General features: G+C 38.5%; 1 protein-coding gene across 11 annotated transcripts in view; it reads left to right on the forward strand.

Annotated features, from left to right (window-relative positions):
- The window catches only part of LOC109090701 (kelch-like protein 13), a 49,398-nt gene that overhangs the window by 20,581 nt on the left and 13,354 nt on the right, over positions 1 to 15,463 (forward strand). For 5 of the 11 annotated variants that reach the window (XM_019104532.2, XM_019104534.2, XM_042724345.1 and 2 more), the window contains exons 3-4: positions 12,877 to 13,021; positions 15,213 to 15,345. In XM_019104532.2, coding sequence (XP_018960077.1) covers positions 12,877 to 13,021; positions 15,213 to 15,345 — 278 coding nt within the window. Of the gene's footprint in view, positions 1 to 1,103; positions 1,675 to 9,815; positions 9,888 to 12,876; positions 13,022 to 15,212; positions 15,346 to 15,463 lie in introns of those variants that run through there. The other 6 variants (XM_019104527.2, XM_019104529.2, XM_042724340.1 and 3 more) reach the window with 3 other exon arrangements.

A 15,463-nucleotide genomic window follows, 5' to 3' on the forward strand; every position in this document is an offset into this window, starting at 1 on the left:
TAATTAATTAAAATTAGCGCTTTATTAAAAAAAAAAAACACCACAGTACTAAATCATACTAGTAGTAATAATAATAAAAGTAATAATAATAGTAATAGTAAATGTTGAAATTACCACAAAATCCATTTTATTTTTTCCTAAATTCTGTTTTATTTTATTCCAAATTCCGTTATTTCCATTTGAATTTTTCTGGAGGCTCATCGGTCTGAAAAGCGAGGTGTGCTCTGATTGGCCAGCTATCCAGTGCGTTGTGATTAGCCGAATACCTTAAGCGTGTGACGGAAATGTTATGCCCCTTAACATATTGTGATGCTCTGTCCGGCCAGCGCGACGGGACATAAACATAAAACCCATTATAAACGTGATATAAATATTATTTCTAGTCATGTCTTTTTTTGGAAGGCCAAACAAAGTAGTTTCGCTTTCTCAATGAAACTGCGTCACACACCAAGTGAGCCGCGGCCTAGATTGAGCAGAGGCCAGCTTGAGTGAGCAGAGGCGGGCGGGCTTGAGAACGGCGCGGCCAGCGGATTCTACGAAGGAGCGTCCATTGGGCTTGCGGCAACCACAAGTGACGACCCTGGGCTGGACTCCGCTTCATGTTAGAACGAGCCGTTTTAGGGGGTGTGGACGAGTCTTAACTTTTATAAAGATTATCTCTTTGGATTTGAGACTTTAGTCTTTGCAACATTACAGATCTTCTTTATGCACCAAGAGCTTGTAACACTCCAAAGAGAAAGGAAAAATTGAAAGTCATCATATGACCCCTTTAAAATGTTTAAAATGAAATTTATGTGAAATTAGTGTTGCTACTAAGAAAAGCGCAATAGATATAGTAACTGTTTGAATAGTTAATCATAACTTATCAGTGAATACTAGTAGGCTACTTATGACATGCTACTAGTAAAACTAAAGCAGCAACCAATAAACATAAAGCACACATCACCATAGAATTTAGGCTAATGGAAAACATTCATAGTATGTAATGAAAAGGCACTACAGGTTAACTGAGTAGATATTACAGGGCTTGTTTGGTTTCTGTAGTTATTAAAAATAAATGCTATTAATCTACAATAGATAGTGAATAAGTGAATAAATGTTAACATGGCTTGCCATACTCAGCCTGCATTAAAACAAGGTGGCACTATAGCTGAACATCCAGTGCACCGACCGCGCATGCCTCTTCCTTGCACTGACCGGACTCGACGGTGCCAATTATTTTCCTCCCCTCCATCATCATCATCATCATCATCCCTCTCTCTTTCTCAGGAGAAGATGCTCGGCTCAGGCACACCTGCTTTTCACCTCTCGGCTTAGGCTTAAGCGTTGTTCCTCTCGATTTTCCGCCGACCTTCTCTGCGGTATTCAGACAGAGCTGCCTCAGTCAGAGAAGCACTGCCTCAAACAGAGCTGGCTGTGTCGGCGGTCGATTCTCCTCTTTATTTTCCTCTCCCTCCTCCCTGCTCTCGGTGAGGGCTGCCGGGGATGGAAGCCCGCGCTGGTCGCCTCTTCATGGACTCGCTCTTGACGGCTATTCTCTTTCGCGCTGTATCTCAGAGGTGCTGACTGGAAAAACATGCCGTTGAAATGGAAAAGCGGTTCGCCCGTCAGCTGGAAATTTCCCGTGCCCGTCCTTAAAACGTCCAGGTCCTCTCCACTCTCGCCAGCATACATGTAAGTAGCTGTAATATTAACGCGTCGAAGTGCGTGCTTGTGTGTTTTAAAATGTGACCGTCAGTAACTGAGGGCGCGTGAGTGTGTTTATATTCCGTCTTTATTACTCGTTCATTAAGGATGCTGCTGCTGTGCTTGTTTCGGGGTCAGTGTCGCCTCCCTTCGTTTCTCTGTAACCTAATTGTGAACGTTTAGAGAGGTCTTGAGACCCATTTTATAACGTTTAGCATGCTTCCGCGCACCGCCTGGTTTTCTGAATCCACATAGGGCTTTCTCTACTCTCTCTGAACCCTTTTCACGGCTCTGTTTATGAGCTCTATCTTTATCTAGTAAGCACCGGGCCGCGATAACAGCGGGCGAAGCAGTCTTTTGTCCAGGCGTGTCGTGCGCTCTGGATTGGAGCGCTAGTGTTGTGGTGGTGGGTGGGGGCCCGGTGGGCTGCTGGAGGATGCAGCACTGATGCTGGATGATACACGGAACATGACCGCTAGCGCTTCCGCTCGGCACCGATTATACGCCAATGCACGACTAACTTCAAACGCTCCGTTGAAACAAATCCATTAAGAAAACCTTTTATTACTGTAAAGATAATCATCAAATCCCATTGTGTTGTTGTAAATGTTTTCTTAACTTGTGTGGCTTTTTCCAAGCGACTTCCAACCAGTGCATCATCAAGCCACTGAATTTAATGAGAAATACTTAGGTTACTAATATAAAATGAGTTTTGAACCTTTTTGTCAACAGCCATGTAAATTAAGGCATTTTATTGGATTAAATGTTTTTGTATATCACATTTAATATTCTCATATATTCTATCATAAATTAATGTAAAAATGTTGTATCATTCAAATTCACAAGTCCTTTTCACATATTGTTTCAAAGCTGCTATAGAAAATGCATGTTTCACATATCAAAAAGCCATATGTGACTGATTCAAGAGATTAAATTTTGTTCTAATGAAGGGAAGCCCATCTTCTTGCAGCAATGTCCATATGGCAAAAATATACAGCTCTAAAATAATACAAGTCATGTAATTAGATAAAGTCATGTATTCAGACAAAATTATGCTATCCTTCTACAAGTTGAGGCAATGATTACAGCTTGTGATAGTAAAGATTACAATATAAGGATAATATTTGGCAGTTTTGAAAGTCTATCCAGTTCTAATATTATGATCTATACATTATCTGATAAGAACCATACTGCAATTTATCTCTTTTTATTTATTTTAGATCTTAATTTTCCTCATGCGCAAAGTTGAAACCATGACCAGCTGTTTGCAGGAACGATTTGAGAGTTAACTGAAGTGAGAGTTTAAAACGCTGGTCTGTCTCACTAATCATAGGCTATATCTGTCTTCGTTTGAAAGTGGTTTTGCTAGTTCAGTTCAGTTCAAGTTAAAGGTTAGATCTGAGAAAATCCTGTGGTTGTCTGTTTTGTTTTGATAATAGTTTTTCTCCTGTCTGTCTGTATTCCTGTCTTTCTTAGGACTTCTAGCCATAACTCTATTGTGCATATACAGTCCTCCTAAATTTCCCCTTGAGAATCAATAAACTATATTTATGTATGTGCTTGTATCTTCTCAGATTTAAGGTTTGGGGTTGGGGATTACAGTGTTGAGTTCCCGACCCTGCTGTCGCCCCTCCCAGTCAAACCTTGCCCAGTAAAAACAAAGTCTATTTTTATTGCTTTGGCTGTGTTGTGTGTGATTACAGGGTGAGCTGTGGTCTCTGTATTTCTTAATGGGAGGAGAGATGCTGCTTGGACACATGAATCATTCTCTTTTTGTGTGAGTGTGTGTTGAGAGAAAATATTGAACAACAGGACGTTTTTGCCAGCTGCTAAAAAAAATAGCACTTGTGAGAGTTTGTACATTCACGCTGAGGAAGAACTGTGAAGTTTCAATAATTTTTGTAATTCTAAAAGAATACAGAAGTCCACATCACAACTATAATGACACAGAGGAACAATATTGTAACAATGTAGCAATGTTCGTAGCTCGGGAAGAAAGAGGCAGTAACCGGCGAACATTTAAACACTTCAGTAAAATAAACCAACACAAAATGAAAGTAAAGCCGCAGGCCCTCGCGGACGACTGCCGCACACAAAACAGAAATGAAAGTTTCTGTCACAATAAAGTCACTGTCTTCACTCCTCCTTTTATCCTTCCAGAGCTCCTCCGTGGGACTCGAGCCCGGTGAGTGGCGCATGTGTCTTGCATTATCATTAACTCCACCGGCCTCGCTCCATTCCCACGGCTCTCGGCCCCGCCCCACTCGTCACAAATATCATAGGAATCTCTTTCAGAGTAATTTTTCCAGCTGATGAACAATACTACACTGACATCCAGTCAGAATCAACACAAACTTAATGAGCCTGAGCATTTAAAATCGGCAGATGACATAACTGCAGTGCACACTTTTAATACACAGAACATTATCATCTACTGGTGTTGGCAGAATTACGGCTGCAATATTAAACAAATTAAAACTGAATTTACAATGTGGCTTTGTGTGTTTTAGCAAACTGCAAAGGCTGCGGTTTAATTAGATAAATATTCACTGTTTTTAAGAGTGAAGATTTTCTGACAGTGTCTGCAGTATGTCAGAGCAGCTCGATTTGCAGTAAATGCTGCTCCACACAAACTCATTTCCCCCCAAATTATGCAGCCGTAACATATATATCATTATTGTTATAACTACTATTGTTGGTGAGAATGTACTTTGAGGTTTGCGTTTTTTGTTCTGTTTTTTCCAAAAAAAAACAGTCTTCGTCATGTATGTCTTTCCATAGGACTATATTAAAGTTAAAGTGCATGTGGTGTTAGGAAGTTGAGGCTTCATTTAGTTGAGTGTACTCCTGAAGTGTTACCTCACCTCTAAATATACCCACTGCCTGTAGTGAGGATTTCACGCTCGGTAGGGCAAGGAAGAGGTGTCCATATGCAATAAAATACTTGCACAATAAATTGCAAATGATTTTAAGTGGACTGTGTATGAACGAGCAAGCATCACCACAAAACCCAAACACACAGTCCTAAGGGCACATTCAAGCAAAAAAGAACTTTCTTATATTTGTGACTTCTAGTGAATTCTTGGGCTTCAGCTTAAAAGAGTGATGAGCAGTGACAGCCAGAGAGCTTTTGCCGCAGGGGGGAAGAGAATGACGCACACATGGGTGTGTGTTTGTGTTGTCACAGGTGAAGACGGTAGACACTCATGACAGATCTAAAGTCCTGCTTATCTGCTGCTAAAAGGACCTTGGCCTTGACCTTGGTACACATATGATGGAAGTTTAACCTGAAATTTTTTGGTGTTGGGGTCGTCCAGGAAATTCAGGGTGTGTTTGTTTTGCTGCCAGCACTTGTCTCATGTGCTTTAGTCTCCTGTGAAGACAGTGTCAAACCCATATAAATGTTGACAGAAACAGACAGACAGCAATTCGTCCTTTTCACATTCACCTTTCACGCTGAATTCTGTCTCTGTTTCAGCTTTTCATTTCTACCTTGTGATCTCAGATGAAAGGGTGGGATGTATCAGACTTCTTGCTGCTGCAGATTGAGAGAAGGGTGCTTTATTAATTTTTATGTTGTTTTTTTTTTTTTTTTTTTTTTGTACCCTGACTTTCAGCCAACGTTCTGTTTGGAGGAGGCCACCAGCTGTTTTCTCTAGCATGTTTTACAAATGGGTTTATGCTGTTTTTTTGTTGTTGTTTTTTTTTTAAATCCTTTCCAGATATAATTAAATCTGACATTCAATATCAGTTTCTTCCATACTGAACTGCAAGTAGGGATGGAGTCCTGTATGCTAAGTGTATTTAGTGCACATAGTTTCATTGTACAGTCCAATGAATTGATGTTTTATATTATTTCAGTAAATAATATTTTCATAGGATATTGCTTGCAAGTTCCATATTTCATATCAAATATTTATTTTTTACAGTTGTTAAAATGTCTATTCACTTTGATTGATTGAATGTTAAAGGGCATCACAAAGTATCAATACTATTCTTATTTTTGTTTTTCAATTCCATGTTTCCATTAATAAATTACTTTCAGGACATTCAAACACTTGGTAGTTCTATATATATTTTCCAAAATGTGTGCATTTGTTTTATTATAAATTTAAAAAAAAAAATCTTTACCTATAAATTAAAGATTGTTTTCTGATAGGTGTTGAGGTCTGTTTTGAGTAATAATATAGTGGTACGGTTTACAGTTCTAGAGTATATCTGTTAGAAACAGCCTTTGTCTAGCTGTTTGGATCATGTGACCTCCACAGCTCCCCCTGTGGCACACAGTATGACATGTGAGTAGGGTCCAAAATTAACTTTCTGTCAGTGGTGGTTGAATTGAGAAAATTTACTGGTCGTGAATATTTCTACTGGCTATGAAACTCTTATTATTTTATTGAAGTAACAATAGTAACAGTATAATAGTATAATATACACACACCTCAATTCAAAAGTTTGAGGTCAGTTTGAGGTACTTTTGTTTAACAAGGATGCATTAAATTAATAAAAAGTGATTGTGCCATTTTGTCTCATATGTTAAAAAAGTAAAATAAAAATATTGTCATGACACAAAAGAAAAATTACAAAAATAATGCAACATACTGTTTCATAACGGGAATGTTTATGGCACACAATCTCCCTGCTATTGGCCGGTGAGTTAAAGTTCATTTTGGACCCTGCAGTTCTTATTAAAGCTACCAGCCAACTGGTGAGTAACTCCCAATCCCAAAGCCAATTTTTACTTTCATTTGGTAAGTGTTAATTTTGGGCGCTGCATGTGATTTGTATTAATTGGATTATATTGAGTAAGTCAGTTCTGCAGCAGCGTATTGTTTGGTTAATCTCACTCATGTTCTTGCCAGTCAGGAGATGTAAAGTTTATTTCCTTATGATTTCTTAAAGTAGTTGTACTCCCACACCTTCACCTCTGCCTCTAAACTAATGTGACATGCACACCAAACATAATTTCAAAACATTATTCATCAAGTAATGATTCTACACTTCCTCTTGACATTAACCTGGCGGAAGAGGGAAGGCAGCTGATTTGTCACTTTTTTTGACCTACCTTCTTTTTGTATGTATCCATCTTTATTCACAAAGGTTTAATTATAATGCATCAGAGAGGAAATGCAGGAATCCAATTTTCACCTCAGATGAGGGAGGAGGTTGGAGACAGGAAGAAATGGGATAGAAAAAAAGAGATGAGGAGAGAATGAAAGATGAAGGGAATGAGATCAGAGAAGGAAAGATGGATGACCTATGATGTGAAGGTTGAGGATGTTTAGTGAGAAGAAAATATGTGAAGGTGAAGTGGAGGAATGGAAATGGAAGAAATATAGTGCAAAATATGGAAAAAGCCTGGTACACGCAATACTTTCTTCTTTTTAGCTTTAGTTTACTGTGTGATCAACTCAGATCCAGGAGCTTTTTTGAAGTTCAATTAGCATTGTATTTTTGAGTAGTGTTTACAAATGTTATGTGTAAATGCAGTAATGCTGATATATTTTCTCTCATCTTCTCAGTCTGTTTATTTCATAAGGTTGTAATATTTATAAATCCATAGTCACTTCTTCAAAAAGTTTCACAAAAACTGAATAGATGATCATTTCTGATTCTGATTGTAAAACAGATGCAGAACTTCTGCAGCAGATGCCTTGTGTTCATCTCCCTGCATGTGTGATACAAAATAATGTATAACTCCTTTGAACCCAGTTTAAGGTCGGAACAATTCATAATTGCAGCAGCTGCAATTATGGACGTCCCTGAGTGGTCATGTGATGACATAAAAACAGCACCACATGTGCTTCATTGAGTCAGGCCTCATGTTTACCAAAGCCATGCGGCAAATGCGGAGTATATATTTGCAAATAATAAGCATATTGTTTCTTTAAAAAAAATTATTGAAGTGTTACAGATGCAGATTTAAGTCAGATTGATGAAGAAATGGTGAGCAGCCCTTGGTCAAGTCCAGAGCGGATACTCTGAAGTTCCACTGTAATTAGCATCATGTAATCGTGTGTTTGAATCAAAGATTTGCCACCACAGTTGGATAACAGACCTTTTGATTTCACGCTAACTTCAAAAAGATGCAAAGGGATGGATGTCGCTGGTTTCTCTCAATAACTAATGGAAACAGCATAACACATTATTTGACTACAGAAAGGTCTGTGCAACAATATGGGAGTCAGTGGAAATTTTTCTGGAATTTCAATATGCATTAAAACAAAAAAATTAACCCCACATTTCTGCCTACAAATTACTCAGTCCTTACATGCACTTTCACACCAGTAGTGTGAAGCCACACACACACTCCTACACTGGATAATGAAATAATGAGTGGCACATTAGTCATGTTATTCATCAACAAAATGACGTCAGTAATGTGTAATCAGATGTTCATTCACTTAGAAAAGTAGTCCCACCACAAAGGAATTTCAGCAAGGAAACATTACAATGATCAAAAGTGACATTAAACACAGTTACAAACAATTATATTCAAATAAATGCTGTTCTTTGAACTTTCTGTTTTTAACTTTGAGCACCAAATCAGCATATTAAAATGATTTCAGAAGGATCATGACTGAAGACTGGAGTAAATTCAGCATTGCAGTCACAGGAATAAGTTACATTTTAAAATATATTTTAAATAGAAAAGTGTTATTTTAAATTGTAATAATATTGCTATTTGTCCTCTCTTTTTTTTTTTTTTTGCATATAAATGCACCCTTGCTGAGCATAAAAGACTTCCATTGTAAGTGCATTACTGCATTTCCTGTTTTTATAACCTGAGGGGGAGAGTTGACATGATATCCTGAGGTAACTGACAACATGACATGGATACATCTGAAAGAGTTTAAGCTGTTCCTGGAAAGTTCCTTCCTGTAACCCTTTCTTTAAATCAACAAAATCGACACTTTGATCTTGCATTGCTCTAGTTTTGAACACCAAAACTTCACGTCTTGAATCTTTGGTTCCTCTAACAGCAGGTATATGATCCCTCCCTCAAGCCTTTCGTCCTAGATTTAAAGTCGTCCTTCACTATGTCTTTTTAGGAAGAATGGTCTAGAAAGGGCACTACAGAATGCAGTTATATTTAGCTGCAAAAACACTTTTTATAAAATCAAACCCATCATATCTCTCCCTTGCTTTCTCTCTTTTCACCCATTTGTTAATGTTTGATGTGTCATTATCAGACAGACCTCAGGTGGGTTTCTAATTCTCCTCTCTAAGGAGTGAATGCCCAGGGTGACTGCACTCATTTGCAGAGATATGATCTGAATCAGGAGAAAAAGAGAGCAGGTGTGTGTGTGTGTGTGTGTACGTGCGATCAAATCCTAATTAACAGGCAGGGATCTGGTCCAGGAGAGTTGAAAAGGATGTTGGTTAATCAAAGCAGAATATGTCAAGGTCTGTGTGTGTGTGTGTGTGTGTGTGTGTGTGTGTGTGTGTGTGTGTGTGTGTGTGTGTGTGTGTGTGTGTGTGTGTGTGTGTGTGTGTGTCAGAGAGACAGGCCAGCTGTTCTCCTGTCTCGTTCAGCTCTGTTCTTCCTGTTCTCTATAATACAGAATTATTAAAGAATGCCGTTAAGCTAATGCTCTTTTGCTTGCCCTTGTTCTCTCTGTCTCTCTCTCTCTTTTACTCTTTCTGCATTACTGCCTTTTATCTCATTCTCTCTTCACTAAACATCTGTCATTGTCTTTCTCCATCACATGTTTTGGATGGTTAGTGTGTAGTGTGAGTTTAGTTGTTAGATCATTAAACCCATCTTTCTTTAGTGGATAAAGGTTTGTGCGTGTCTGTCATTTCTCATCTTGATCCCATCAGCAGAGTTGGGTGTGTCTGTCATGCTTTGCCATTTCGTGTCAAGTTGTCTTCATCAAGCCGATTTGCTTCACTACAATCATCATTTAATTTGTCAGTAATTTAGAGGCTCAGGTCAATCTAAACTGCTTAATTGAATGAATACCCTCGTGATTTCTCGCTCTCTGTCTGTCCTGTTCTTAAGTTTGTCGATTGACACTTATCATTTGTGTGTCTGTGCAGCATACGTTTCGTGCTGTGCGTGTTTGCATGTTTTCTGGGGATGTGTGTGTATTTAGTGATGCTATATCTCTCGTTGTTTTTGGCAGCCACCGGCACTCGTTTGTGGTGTGGACCACCCACTCTCTGCTTGCTGCATCTCCAACCTATCACCTGACAGGGTAATGCACCAATCAGCTGCCTGTGATCTGTGTCGTGACTGTGCCTGCCATTTTTGGCATCTCTCTTTTTTTTTTTTTTTATCCTTTCATTTGACCATTTTTCGTTGTCTAATAGTGACTCTCTGACCTGCTTGACCCTTCCTCTAGAGCTCAGTTGAACTGGGAATCATCTATGTTCCTTCATCACCATTCTGTGTTGATACTTGGGTCATGATACAGTACATATGATCATTTTTGGTTGCAAAAGAGTGCACACCCAACAGTCTACTTTTTCAGTGGTTTTGGTGCTAGACTGTGTGATCTTAGGGGTTTGGCGCTAAAAATTATTATTATTATTATTATTATTATTATTATTATTATTGAAATCTCTGATTAGTGGAGAATTCTTCAAAGAATTATGAGTAATGTAGTTTTCAGTAGTCAATGCTTTGAAATGGAAAATAAGTGTTATCAGTGTATTGTTTCTGTATCGTGACTTTAGTATCACAATACTGTTTTTCTTTCATCTTGTTAACCCATACCTCCAGATTTTGTGCTACAGCATGATTGATCGCAAAACCCCTGACCCACATTCCTTTTATCCAAGACCGTGTAAATCTGGATAAAAGGGCGATACATGCTGGTTGGATATCCTGGTTAGATATCCGTGTGAAAACCATGAAGCTTGAAGCTGTGAGGGGAAGAAATAGGTGTCATAGTGCTGGGTTGATTATTGAAGTCCTGTCCCGAGGCCTCATTCATAAAACTTTAGAAGCTTTAGAGGCCATCTTTGCTTAGCTACTGTTAGCGTAACAGCAAATGCTTATTATGAGGCCTTTTTAATTATTCATAATTTTATATGCTTACAGGGTCCAGAATTAACACTCTCCAAGCACCAATTGCGAAAACAAATTAGCTTCAGTAAGTAAATAAAACTCAGCCAGTTGGCTGGCAACTTTATTAGGAACTGTAGCACTGGAAGGTTTAAATTAAATTGCAAGAACAATAGTATGACCCATCACTGATGAAATTGATATTAGAGTGTTGTGAATTCAGATTACTTTGTCTTTGATTTTGTCAAAGACAGCTGTGTCCTACAGCTTTTATGTAAGTGACAACTTGCCATCAAACTTTATCTTGAATTTGTCTTCTCCAGAACCTTAAATATGGTGAATTATATAGTATTTGTAAAAAGTATTCACCCCCTCCATTGGACGTTTTGTGTTTTTAAGACATTCCTGTTTATTTTTATTTAGCTTTATTTTGAGGTTGTTGTTTTCCTGGAGGATAAATCCTCCATCACAGGTATCTTGTAGACTCTCAGGTTTTCCTTCAGGATTACTCTGTATTTTGCTGTATTCCTTTTACCCTCTCAAGTATGATGCCGCAACCACAGTCAGTTTAATGGCTTGTGCCAAACATTAGTATGATAGCTAAAAATCTATTTTACTCTCCACACAACTCTCTTCCAGCTGTTCTCAGTGTCTCCCACATCCTGGCAAACTGTAGCAGAGACATCATGTGACATTTCTGAAAAGTGGCTTTTCTCTTTTCCACTCTCTGCTAAAGCACCTGGGCAAGCACTGAAGCTTGTAACTCCTTCAGAGCTGTCATTGGTCTCTAGGTGGTCTCTCCCAGTGGTCTCTTTCTTACACTCATTTCAATCATACTCCAATAGATATTCACTGGCTTGGAAATATTCTTGTGTCCATCCCTTGACTTGTGCTTTTCAGTTTACAGAAATGCTTGGAGCGTTTCAGGAGTGTCTCTCTCTCTCTCTCTCTCTCTCTCTCTCTCTCTCTCTCTCTCTCTCTCTCTCTCTCTCTCTCTATCTCTCTTTTCATGGCCAGTTTTGGTACAGTAGTGACTCACCAGAAGTTAGACTGTCTAGACACTTGTGTATTAATTTTTAAGATGTTTGAAAGCAGTCGGTTGCACAAGAGATTATTTATGTGTATTGCATTAAAGGGGGTGAATATTTATCAAGTCTACCATCCAAACATTACCATTCGAATGTTCTGGGTCAGTATTTTTATTTAATTTTTTCAATGAAGTCAAAAATACCAATGTTGAATTAATTTTATTAAATGTACAGTAAAAAAACAGTTATATAGTGAATTTTTATTGCAATTTAAAATAACTGTTTTCTATTCATTATAAAATGTAATGCATTGCTGTGATGAGTCCTTTGTTTTAGAGCACTATTAATAGTTCACTGTTGTAAAATGCATGTGAAACATTTCTCTCATGACACAAATTTGAGGAACAAAATCGCAATGTCAAATTTTTGTGACCAGTGCCACTTTTCTGAGAGATTGAAACTGGAATCTCTTATGTGATGCTACCAGTGACACAATGTCATGTGCTGTTTGTCACAAAAACATTAAATATACACTTCACTTATATCAAAAGAGATAAGTGTCTCTCTGGTTTTGTTCCTCTGTTATCTAGAGCAGTGGTTGATCTTAAAATGTTCTGACTGTTGCTTTTTCACCATTAGGCTTAGAAAAGGCCAAGCAAGTTGACCGCAACATCTGAAAGAACATAAACCAGTTTATTTGCTTTCGTGATGCTTTTCTTTATACATGTGCCCTAAAAGTAAGGTTAACATGCCCAAACAGAAAAAAATCTTTGATCTTATTAGTCAATCGTTATTAACAAGATTTCTCATGAATTTTAGATTTAGCTTATTTAAAGTAAGAAGCCTATGGTTTCTGAGATCTTGACTGTGTAATAGTGGGGAAACAGCCATTCTGTGTGTGTTTTGTGTTGTGAATGTTCAGTTGTGTATATAAGGGTCTGTGACGTGTTTTATCATTTGAGGAGGGTTTTTGTGCTTTACTCGTGTTGAAGAATCAGGAGGCACCACATCTGTTTCAAATCTAATGAATCAATATTGTGTTTGCAGTCAAAACAGGTTTGGTCTTTTCACACAGTGCTGCCTGAACGCCTCTCACGCTTGTTATTTCCACATATTAACCTTTCTTCTCTCTCTTTGTCTGATGGGTAGATCACTGGTGGAAGATGATGATGCTCAGATGATGAAGGTGTCGCTGGGATGCAGTGAAATGGGGCTTTCCTCCCACTTGCAGGCCTCAAAACCAGGAAACACGCGCTTCTTTACCAGCAACACACACAGCTCTGTGGTCTTACAGGTGACTGTGTGATTACATATGTCTCTTACTAAATGTCAGAGTGGGTATGTGGGGTGTCACCATCTGCTATTCCGTCGTCATATCACACGTGGGAGTTTGTGTGTGTGTGTGTGTGTGTGTGTGTTTGGAAGAGACTGTGAAGGTCATCTCTGCTGTTTCTGGCAGTCAGGCTTTAGTTCACACATGAAGATGATAATATTATGATCATCATCCTCATTGGTGGTGGGCTCAGTACTGCCTGAAGTCCAAGAGAACATTCATTAGCACCTACCTGGGGGTCATCTGACAAGTGTCAGCATGTGCTTGTGTGGGAACAAAGGTGAGAATTTAATTGGAATTTGCCAGTGAGTCATTGCAGACAGATCAATAAGTAAAGGTCACCTGATTCCCTTTGTTTGTGTGCATCTGTTCATATTTATTTAACCCTCTCTGATGCATGATGTCCACTTCAGTGGACTAATTTTATATAATATGTCGGTTTAAAACTAAGCAATCCATTGTAATAATGGCCATATTTCTAATATGTATAATAATTCTAAATGATATCCAGTGTACAAACAGTGGCACTATCAGAACAGTTGTTTTTTTGTTTTTCTGTTTTTTGACCAGCAGACAGGAACATTTTTGATAAATCACACCCTTCTCTTCACATGCTTAGACTGATCTGTGAGGGGGAAAAAAAAATTGTTTTTTAACAAAATATACTTTTTTGCTGTATTATTTATAAAATAAATGCAGCCTCGGTGAGACGACTTTTAAAAACATTGAAAAATCTTATCTGCCTCAAACTTTTGAACAGTAGTGTAGGTTCACTGAGATAAGAGAGTGTAAATACGTGCGTGTACACAAAGACAAATTAATGTATTGTGTGATTACTAGATGTCATTAGCACAGAAAATTTGTATTGACGTGATGAGGTCACTCTATTGATTCCTCCTATCACAATGTCAGTGACAGCTGTCATCCATCACTTGATCAGCATTCAGCCTGAAATCAGCTACTGCTGTTAGAGGAGGTGAATTGTGTTTATATGAACTTCAGATTGCAGTTTATTAAGATCGAATCAGTTTGTTAAATCAGAATACCACAGATAAACAATATTTGAAAGAAGCTAAGGTTGAAGACAGCCGCTCTGAGATGATAACTTAATTTCAGTTTGAATCTGTCACATGGCACATGTGTCCTAAAGCACAGCAGCCCTCATCACCCTACAATATCACTAACTGCTAGAAAAATGATTTGATTCATTCCAGTGATTTGTTGGGAAACAGCACTCAGTTCATTTGATTGGATGTTTATCCCCAGGCTCTGTGTGTCCTCACATACTGAACATACACAGAATGATATTAATGTAAAAGTATTATTTTTTAAATATTATTTTAATATAAATTATTCCATAGTGACACAATAAACATATACCCCACACACACCTACACACAGTGTTTGTTAATGTAGACGCCTAAACAAAAAAATGTTAACTGTCATATTAGATGCAGCGTTGTCATCTTCTACATTTTGTATTTAGACATTTTGCAGACGCTTTTATCCAAAGCGACTTATGAACGAGGCACAAGCAAAGCTTTTAGTTTTAGATTTTATCAGACGCTGATGTTATGAGGCAGGTAAGGACAGCCTGTTGGCTTTTCCACGTTTATCGAGGCATTTGTTAAACTCCAACTCAGAGTGTGTAGTACAGTGTTTGGCACTTAAAACGCTTATGTGTAATTTCGGTGAGTGCAGCACTGATTGGATTGTGCCTTATTTCATGTCCTATCACATGCTTGGCATTTGCTTTTGCACATGCTGCTGTACTGAGCCTGACACAGCAGCTCGGAGAGTGTGTGTGCGAGTGGACGATGGCTCTGTCCTGTTAATTATGGCTCGTCTGTGCCATGGGAGCCCATCTCTGCTGCAGTCCCCTCATGCATCTGACCTCCTGTTCATTAATTAACCCCACAATCTTTTATTCAGAAATGACGCTCATGGGACGCATAGAAATGATAATGCTCCTTAACATTCACACTCTGTTTTCATGGGTGATAACAACAGATGCTTTAGTGTTTTTTTGTTCTTTTTTTTTTCCTCAAGACTATTTCAGTCAATCTCTTTCCTCCTCCTCTGTGAATTCATTAAGTGCATTACTGAAATGCTCGTCAGTCCTCGGTTTTATTTTCTTCCCTCTGTCTCTCAGGGTTTTGACCAGTTGAGGATAGAGGGCCTGCTGTGTGATGTCACGTTGGTGGCGGGAGATGGGGATGAGGCGTTTCCTGTTCACCGAGCCATGATGGCCTCCTCCAGCGACTACTTTAAAGCCATGTTTACAGGTGAGTGAGAGAACAAGACATGGGATAAAAAAAGATTAGGTGAGGTGAAGCCAAGTTTCCAGGTGAGGAAGGGATAAAGAAGGAAGAAGGAAAAAAAACGACGTGTTTTGGTAACGAG

The sequence above is a fragment of the Cyprinus carpio genome, chromosome B5 (assembly GCF_018340385.1).
Source record: "Cyprinus carpio isolate SPL01 chromosome B5, ASM1834038v1, whole genome shotgun sequence".
NCBI classification, from domain to species: domain Eukaryota; kingdom Metazoa; phylum Chordata; class Actinopteri; order Cypriniformes; family Cyprinidae; genus Cyprinus; species Cyprinus carpio.